Source organism: Gobio gobio (assembly GCF_949357685.1).
Source record: "Gobio gobio genome assembly, chromosome: 22".
Taxonomy (NCBI): domain Eukaryota; kingdom Metazoa; phylum Chordata; class Actinopteri; order Cypriniformes; family Gobionidae; genus Gobio; species Gobio gobio.
In genome coordinates this window covers 225,001-235,395 of record NC_137118.1, presented here as the reverse complement: position 1 = coordinate 235,395, position 10,395 = coordinate 225,001, and the positions used below count along the sequence as shown (strand labels likewise).

Here is a 10,395-nt window from a genome sequence, read left to right as displayed (position 1 = left end):
ACACACACACACACACACACACACACACACACACTTTCTGTGCTCGAGCTGTCGCTAATGGCTGGGAAAGTTCTGTGTGAGGCAACACAACTGTACAACATCCTGAACCAGCACAGCCATGGTCGGCCGAGGCTCTCCGAGGGACATTACCTGTGTCTGATCGGTATTATAAATCATATACAGTTATTCTTCATATACAGTAATTCTTCATATACAGTAATTCTTCATATACAGTAATTCTTCATATACAGATATTCTTCATATACAGATATTCTTCAGTTATTCTCATATACAGTTATTCTCATATACAGTTATTCTTCATATACATTATTCTTCATATACAGTTATTCTTCATATACAGATATTCTTCATATACAGTTATTCTACATATACAGTTATTCTTCATATACAGTTATTCTTCATATACAGTTATTCTACATATACAGTTATTCTTCAGTTATTCTACATATACAGTTATTCTTCATATACAGTTATTCTACATATACAGTTATTCTACATATACAGTTATTCTCATATACAGTTATTCTTCATATACAGTTATTCTACATATACAGTTATTCTCATATACAGTTATTCTTCATATACAGTTATTCTACATATACAGTTATTCTCATATACAGTTATTCTACATATACAGTTATTCTACATATACAGTTATTCTTCAGTTATTCTACATATACAGTTATTCTTCATATACAGTTATTCTACATATACAGTTATTCTACATATACAGTTATTCTCATATACAGTTATTCTTCATATACAGTTATTCTACATATACAGTTATTCTCATATACAGTTATTCTTCATATACAGTTATTCTACATATACAATTATTCTTCAGTTATTCTTCATATACAGTTATTCTTCAGTTATTCTTCATATACAGTTATTCTTCATATACAGTTATTCTACATATACAGTTATTCTCATATACAGTTATTCTACATATACAGTTATTCTCATATACAGTTATTCTTCATATACAGTTATTCTACATATACAATTATTCTACATATACAGTTATTCTCATATACAGTTATTCTTCATATACAGTTATTCTTCAGTTATTCTTCATATACAGTTATTCTACATATACAGTTATTCTACATATACAGTTATTCTCATATACAGTTATTCTACATATACAGTTATTCTACATATACAGTTATTCTCATATACAGTTATTCTTCATATACAGTTATTCTACATATACAGTTATTCTACATATACAGTTATTCTCATATACAGTTATTCTTCATATACAGTTATTCTACATATACAGTTATTCTCATATAAAGTTATTCTACATATACAGTTATTCTACATATACAGTTATTCTCATATACAGTTATTCTACATATACAGTTATTCTCATATACAGTTATTCTACATATACAGTTATTCTCATATACAGTTATTCTACATATACAGTTATTCTCATATACAGTTATTCTACATATACAGTTATTCTTCATATACAGTTATTCTCATATACAGTTATTCTACATATACAGTTATTCTACATATACAGTTATTCTCATATACAGTTATTCTACATATACAGTTATTCTACATATACAGTTATTCTACATATACAATTATTCTACATATACAGTTATTCTCATATACAGTTATTCTTCATATACAGTTATTCTTCAGTTATTCTTCATATACAGTTATTCTACATATACAGTTATTCTTCAGTTTTCTACATATACAGTTATTCTTCATATACAGTTATTCTACATATACAGTTATTCTACATATACAGTTATTCTCATATACAGTTATTCTTCATATACAGTTATTCTACATATACAGTTATTCTCATATACAGTTATTCTTCATATACAGTTATTCTACATATACAGTTATTCTCATATACAGTTATTCTTCATATACAGTTATTCTACATATACAATTATTCTTCAGTTATTCTTCATATACAGTTATTCTTCAGTTATTCTTCATATACAGTTATTCTTCATATACAGTTATTCTACATATACAGTTATTCTCATATACAGTTATTCTACATATACAGTTATTCTCATATACAGTTATTCTTCATATACAGTTATTCTACATATACAATTATTCTACATATACAGTTATTCTCATATACAGTTATTCTTCATATACAGTTATTCTTCAGTTATTCTTCATATACAGTTATTCTACATATACAGTTATTCTACATATACAGTTATTCTCATATACAGTTATTCTACATATACAGTTATTCTACATATACAGTTATTCTCATATACAGTTATTCTTCATATACAGTTATTCTACATATACAGTTATTCTACATATACAGTTATTCTCATATACAGTTATTCTTCATATACAGTTATTCTACATATACAGTTATTCTCATATACAGTTATTCTACATATACAGTTATTCTACATATACAGTTATTCTCATATACAGTTATTCTACATATACAGTTATTCTCATATACAGTTATTCTACATATACAGTTATTCTCATATACAGTTATTCTACATATACAGTTATTCTCATATACAGTTATTCTACATATACAGTTATTCTTCATATACAGTTATTCTCATATACAGTTATTCTACATATACAGTTATTCTACATATACAGTTATTCTCATATACAGTTATTCTACATATACAGTTATTCTACATATACAGTTATTCTACATATACAATTATTCTACATATACAGTTATTCTCATATACAGTTATTCTTCATATACAGTTATTCTTCAGTTATTCTTCATATACAGTTATTCTACATATACAGTTATTCTCATATACAGTTATTCTACATATACAATTATTCTTCAGTTATTCTTCATATACAGTTATTCTTCAGTTATTCTTCATATACAGTTATTCTACATATACAATTATTCTTCAGTTATTCTTCATATACAGTTATTCTTCAGTTATTCTTCATATACAGTTATTCTTCATATACAGTTATTCTTCATATTCTGACCGCTCATTGTGTGTCCAGTGCTAACTCTTCTCTCTTCAGATGCACGAGCAGCAGAATCATATCAGCTCAGCCACATCATCACGGCCAGACATGCAAAATGGGTATGAACAGATATTGTTTGTTTGGTATGTACAGATATTGTTTGTTTGGTATGTACAGATATTGTTTGTTTGGTATGTACAGATATTGTTTGTTTGGTATGTGCAGATATTGTTTGTTTGGTATGTACAGATATTGTTTGTTTGGTATGTACAGATATTGTTTGTTTGGTATGTGCAGAAATTGTTTGTTTGGTATGTACAGATATTGTTTGTTTGGTATGTACAGATATTGTTTGTTTGGGTATGTACAGATATTGTTTGTTTGGTATGTACAAATTTTGTTTTTTTTGGTATGTATAGATATTGTTTGTTTGGTATGTGCAGATATTGTTTGTTTGGTATGTACAGATATTGTTTGTTTGGTATGTACAGATATTGTATGTTTGGTATGTGCAGATATTGTTTGTTTGGTATGTACAGATATTGTTTGTTTGGTATGTACAGATATTGTTTGTTTGGTATGTGCAGAAATTGTTTGTTTGGTATGTACAGATATTGTTTGTTTGGTATGTACAGATATTGTTTGTTTGGGTATGTACAGATATTGTTTGTTTGGTATGTACAAATTTTGTTTTTTTTGGTATGTATAGATATTGTTTGTTTGGTATGTACAGATATTGTTTGTTTGGTGTATACAGATATTGTTTATGTTTGGTATGAACAGATATTGTTTGTTTGGGTATGTACAAATATTGTTTTGTTTGGTATGTATAGATATTGTTTGTTTGGTGTATACAGATATTGTTTGTTTGGTATGAACAGATATTGTTTGTTTGGGTATGTACAGATGTTGTTTTGTTTGGGTATGTACAGATATTGTTTGTTTGGTGTATACAGATTATGTTTGTTTGGTACTAACAGATATTGTTTGTTTGGTATGAACAGATATTGTTTGTTTGGTATGAACAGATATTGTTTGTTTGGTATGTACAGATATTGTTTGTTTGGTATGTACAGATATTGTTTGTTTGGTATGTACAGATATTGTTTGTTTGGTATGTACAGATATTGTTTGTTTGGTATGTACATATATAGTTTGTTTGGTATGTACAGATATTGTTTGTTTAGTATGTACAGATATTGTTTGTTTAGTATGTACAAATATTGTTTTGTTTGGTATGTACAGATATTGTTTGTTTGGTATGTACAGATATTGTTTGTATGGTATGTACAGATATTGTTTGTTTAGTATGTACAGATATAGTTTGTTTGGTATGTGCAGATATTGTTTGTTTGGTATGTGCAGATATTGTTTGTTTGGTATGTGCAGATATTGTTTGTTTGGGTATGTACAGATATTGTTTGTTTGGTATGTGCAGATATTGTTTGTTTGGTATGTGCAGATATTGCTTGTTTGGGTATGTACAGATATTGTTTGTTTGGTATGTACAGATATTGTTTGTTTGGTATGTACAGATATTGTTTGTTTGGTATGTACAGATATTGTTTGTTTGGTATGTACATATATTGTTTGTTTGGTATGTACAGATATAGTTTGTTTGGTATGTGCAGATATTGTTTGTTTGGTATGTACAGATATTGTTTGTTTGGTATGTACAGATATTGTTTGTTTGGTATGTACAGATATTGTTTGTTTGGTATGTACAGATATTGTTTGTTTGGTATGTACAGATATTGTTTGTTTGGTATGTACAGATATTGTTTGTTTGGTATGTGCAGATATTGTTTGTTTGGTATGTACAGATATTGTTTGTTTGGTATGAACAGATATTGTTTGTTTGGTATGTACAGATATTGTTTGTTTGGTATGTACAGATATTGTTTGTTTGGTATGTACAGATATTGTATGTTTGGTATGTCCAGATATTGTATGTTTGGTATGTACAGATATTGTTTGTTTGGTATGTACAGATATTGTTTGTTTGGTATGTGCAGATATTGTTTGTTTGTTTGGTATGTACAGATATTGTTTGTTTGGTATGAACAGATATTGTTTGTTTGGTATGTACAGATATTGTTTGTTTGGTATGTACAGATATTGTTTGTTTGGTATGTACAGATATTGTATGTTTGGTATGTCCAGATATTGTATGTTTGGTATGTACAGATATTGTATGTTTGGTATGTACAGATATTGTTTGTTTGGTATGTACAGATATTGTTTGTTTGGTATGTACAGATATTGTTTGTTTGGTATGTACAGATATTGTATGTTTGGTATGTCCAGATATTGTATGTTTGGTATGTCCAGATATTGTATGTTTGGTATGTACAGATATTGTTTGTTTGGTATGTACAGATATTGTATGTTTGGTATGTACAGATATAGTTTGTTTGGTATGTACAGATATTGTATGTTTGGTATGTACAGATATTGTATGTTTGGTATGTGCAGATATTGTATGTTTGGTATGTGCAGATATTGTTTGTTTGGTATGTACAGATATTGTTTGTTTGGTATGTACAGATATTGTTTGTTTGGTATGAGCAGATATTGTATGTTTGGTATGTGCAGATATTGTTTGTTTGGTATGTACAGATATTGTTTGTTTGGTATGTACAGATATTGTTTGTTTGGTATGAACAGATATTGTTTGTTTGGTATGTACAGATATTGTTTGTTTGGTATGTGCAGATATTGTTTGTTTGTTTGGTATGTACAGATATTGTTTGTTTGGTATGTACAGATATTGTTTGTTTGGTATGTACAGATATTGTTTGTTTGGTATGTACAGATATTGTTTGTTTGGTATGTACAGATATTGTTTGTTTGGTATGTACAGATATTGTTTGTTTGGTATGAACAGATATTGTATGTTTGGTATGTACAGATATTGTATGTTTGGTATGTACAGATATTGTATGTTTGGTATGTACAGATATTGTTTGTTTGGTATGTACAGATATTGTTTGTTTGGTATGTACAGATATTGTTTGTTTGGTATGTACAGATATTGTTTGTTTGGTATGTACAGATATTGTTTGTTTGGTATGTACAGATATTGTTTGTTTGGTATGTACAGATATTGTTTGTTTGGTATGTACAGATATTGTTTGTTTGGTATGTACAGATATTGTTTGTTTGGTATGTACAGATATTGTTTGTTTGGTATGTACAGATATTGTTTGTTTGGTATGTACAGATATTGTTTGTTTGGTATGTACAGATATTGTTTGTTTGGTATGTACAGATATTGTTTGTTTGGTATGTACAGATATTGTTTGTTTGGTATGTACAGATATTGTTTGTTTGGTATGTACAGATATTGTATGTGAAGTTGATGTTTCGTCCTGTACTGTTAGGATGTCATCATTGGTCTGCTTTGTTTGCTCATCCCACAGGATTCTGAAGGCAGGTTCATTATGCCGTCTGATGTGGAGGTTGGGAGTATGAGGTTCATCATTGTTTACGACAGTGCCACACATTCTCTGTCAGATTCCGGTAAGCGGCCCCTCTCTAACATGTGAAGGGCGGGTGATTGTCCTCTGAAGGCTCTGAGTGAGCCGTGTTTCTGTAGGCTCTGAGTGAGCCGTGTTTCTGTAGGCTCTGAGTGAGCCGTGTTTCTGAAGGCTCTGAGTGAGCCGTGTTTCTGAAGGCTCTGAGTGAGCTGTGTTTCTGAAGGCTCTGAGTGAGCCGTGTTTCTGAAGGCTCTGAGTGAGCCGTGTTTCTGAAGGCTCTGAGTGAGCCGTGTTTCTGAAGGCTCTGAGTGAGCCGTGTTTCTGTAGGCTCTGAGTGAGCCGTGTTTCTGAAGGCTCTGAGTGAGCCGTGTTTCTGAAGGCTCTGAGTGAGCCGTGTTTCTGTAGGCTCTGAGTGAGCCGTGTTTCTGTAGGCTCTGAGTGAGCCGTGTTTCTGTAGGCTCTGAGTGAGCCGTGTTTCTGAAGGCTCTGAGTGAGCCGTGTTTCTGAAGGCTCTGAGTGAGCCGTGTTTCTGTAGGCTCTGAGTGAGCCGTGTTTCTGAAGGCTCTGAGTGAGCCGTGTTTCTGAAGGCTCTGAGTGAGCCGTGTTTCTGAAGGCTCTGAGTGAGCCGTGTTTCTGTAGGCTCTGAGTGAGCCGTGTTTCTGTAGGCTCTGAGTGAGCCGTGTTTCTGTAGGCTCTGAGTGAGCCGTGTTTCTGTAGGCTCTGAGTGAGTCGTGTTTCTGAAGGCTCTGAGTGAGTCGTGTTTCTGAAGGCTCTGAGTGAGCCGTGTTTCTGAAGGCTCTGAGTGAGCCGTGTTTCTGTAGGCTCTGAGTGAGCCGTGTTTCTGTAGGCTCTGAGTGAGCCGTGTTTCTGTAGGCTCTGAGTGAGCCGTGTTTCTGTAGGCTCTGAGTGAGCCGTGTTTCTGTAGGCTCTGAGTGAGCCGTGTTTCTGAAGGCTCTGAGTGAGCCGTGTTTCTGTAGGCTCTGAGTGAGCCGTGTTTCTGTAGGCTCTGAGTGAGCCGTGTTTCTGAAGGCTCTGAGTGAGTCGTGTTTCTGTAGGCTCTGAGTGAGCCGTGTTTCTGTAGGCTCTGAGTGAGTCGTGTTTCTGTAGGCTCTGAGTGAGCCGTGTTTCTGTAGGCTCTGAGTGAGCCGTGTTTCTGTAGGCTCTGAGTGAGCCGTGTTTCTGTAGGCTCTGAGTGAGCCGTGTTTCTGTAGGCTCTGAGTGAGTCGTGTTTCTGAAGGCTCTGAGTGAGCCGTGTTTCTGAAGGCTCTGAGTGAGCCGTGTTTCTGTAGGCTCTGAGTGAGCCGTGTTTCTGTAGGCTCTGAGTGAGCCGTGTTTCTGTAGGCTCTGAGTGAGTCGTGTTTCTGTAGGCTCTGAGTGAGCCGTGTTTCTGTAGGCTCTGAGTGAGTCGTGTTTCTGTAGGCTCTGAGTGAGCCGTGTTTCTGTAGGCTCTGAGTGAGCCGTGTTTCTGAAGGCTCTGAGTGAGCCGTGTTTCTGTAGGCTCTGAGTGAGTCGTGTTTCTGAAGGCTCTGAGTGAGCCGTGTTTCTGAAGGCTCTGAGTGAGCCGTGTTTCTGTAGGCTCTGAGTGAGCCGTGTTTCTGTAGGCTCTGAGTGAGCCGTGTTTCTGTAGGCTCTGAGTGAGTCGTGTTTCTGTAGGCTCTGAGTGAGCCGTGTTTCTGTAGGCTCTGAGTGAGTCGTGTTTCTGTAGGCTCTGAGTGAGCCGTGTTTCTGTAGGCTCTGAGTGAGCCGTGTTTCTGAAGGCTCTGAGTGAGCCGTGTTTCTGTAGGCTCTGAGTGAGCCGTGTTTCTGAAGGCTCTGAGTGAGCCGTGTTTCTGTAGGCTCTGAGTGAGCCGTGTTTCTGTAGGCTCTGAGTGAGCCGTGTTTCTGAAGGCTCTGAGTGAGCCGTGTTTCTGTAGGCTCTGAGTGAGCCGTGTTTCTGTAGGCTCTGAGTGAGCCGTGTTTCTGTAGGCTCTGAGTGAGCCGTGTTTCTGTAGGCTCTGAGTGAGCCGTGTTTCTGTAGGCTCTGAGTGAGCCGTGTTTCTGTAGGCTCTGAGTGAGCCGTGTTTCTGTAGGCTCTGAGTGAGCCGTGTTTCTGAAGGCTCTGAGTGAGCCGTGTTTCTGTAGGCTCTGAGTGAGCCGTGTTTCTGAAGGCTCTGAGTGAGCCGTGTTTCTGAAGGCTCTGAGTGAGCCGTGTTTCTGAAGGCTCTGAGTGAGCCGTGTTTCTGAAGGCTCTGAGTGAGCCGTGTTTCTGTTGCAGGTCCGGCCTCAGACTGTGCTGAACTCCTGCAGGACTCCAGCCGCTTCCCGGTCCAGATCCTCTCCGGAGGATACGAGAGGTTTTCTGCTCTCTACCCTTTCCTGAGGACACACACCACTCTCTACACGATCAGGGTCAGGGGTTTCCATGCCTCATGAATGATGGTTCTGCTGTAAGCGTGTGTAATGATCAGAACACCTGTCTCCACAGGAACTGGAGAGCTTGAGTCCCTATCCCGTGGAAATCTTACCCGGCCGGCTTTACATGGGCGACCTCAGACAGGCCACGACCCCTGGGATCCTGCGGGATCTGAAGCTGAGCGCTCTGGTCAATGTCTCTGAGGACTGCAGTCTAGTGTGAGCTACACACACACACACACACACACACACGTGCTCATTCACTCAGAGCATTAACACTGATCTGATCACCTGACTCTCTGACCTCTAGCTTTAGGAAGGCCCACTGCTCTGTCCTTCACATCCGCATCGCAGATTCTGCTCAGGCAGGCTTAGCCTCCTCCTTTGAGAGGATGTGTGTGTTCATTGGTAAGCTCTGGGAGATTTCTGTGTATCTTACACATCTGAAGCACATCTCTGAGCATCTGAAGTGTGTGTCCTCAGGTTCAGCTTCTCCAGTGCTGATATTCTCCAGGCTGGGCTTGAGCCGCTGCTGTGCTGTCGCTGTGGCCTATCTCATGCATCACCTCAGATACACACTTCAGGTCATCATATGAGCATTCGAGCTGTTAGCAGAGGACAGTTCATCAGCTCTAATATCTGTCATGTGTGATTTCTGGATCTTTAGGAGGCCTGGACTCATATCCAGCAGTGCAAGCCCAACATGAGGCCTAACCCTGGGCTAGTGCGGGAGCTTTCCGACTGGGAGCTGCAGAGGTTTGGGAAGAGGCTGACGGATATCTCAGAACTCCACTACTGACGACCAGCAGATCCAACAGATCCAACAGATCCAGCAGATCCAGCAGATCCAACAGATCCAGCAGATCCAGCAGATCCAACGCATCTCCGCTCATACTCACCAGACTTATTAATAAACAATAAATAAAGTTCTTCCCATGAACATATTGTATTGTTGAATGTGCTGAACAGTATTGAGATATCATATAGTGCACATTGCATAAACATTTTTCCTTCAGTTCTGTACAAAGATCCTCGTTCACTCGCCCTCAAGTTCAAACCCGTGTGCGTTTCTTCATCTCATCAACTGTGGTTATAACAGGATCTTCATTTTAGGCTGAACAACCTTTAACAACTGGAATTATCTTGTCAAACTGTCAAAATCATTTGACCAACCCCTGAAAAACAACCCCACCCTATAACCCCCCCCCCTCTACCAAACTTTACACTTGGCACAATGCACTTCTGTAGTCTCTACGCACGGCTGTTTCCTCTGGCTTGGCTTGCTCAGTTGGGGACACTACATTTTCAACTAAATATCCAAATAAATCTAATTATTAAACTAAATTAACCATATAAACTAAATTACTGATCTAAAGCCCACACTGTCACTGTATGATAATTGAAATGAACTGATGACATCAGCGTTTTCGTTTAAAGTTGACTAGACTTGACTGTTGGTTTAGTAAAAATCTAGGAGCACACACACACACACACACACACACACACACACACGTTTGTTTTTGTGAAATGTGAGGAC

The 10,395-nt window shown here is 36.7% G+C and overlaps 1 protein-coding gene across 1 annotated transcript; it reads left to right on the top strand.

Moving 5' to 3' along the window:
• Positions 1 to 57: 57 nt before the first annotated feature.
• On the top strand, positions 58 to 9,657 carry styxl1 (serine/threonine/tyrosine interacting-like 1; the record flags this gene model as incomplete). The annotated part of the gene is made up of 7 exons (XM_079805219.1): positions 58 to 163; positions 3,025 to 3,107; positions 6,411 to 6,510; positions 8,722 to 8,855; positions 8,932 to 9,077; positions 9,169 to 9,442; positions 9,526 to 9,657. 7 exons carry the CDS (start codon positions 58 to 60, stop codon positions 9,655 to 9,657), a joined length of 975 nt encoding a protein of 324 aa, XP_079661345.1.
• Between the last annotated feature and the right edge of the window lie 738 nt (positions 9,658 to 10,395).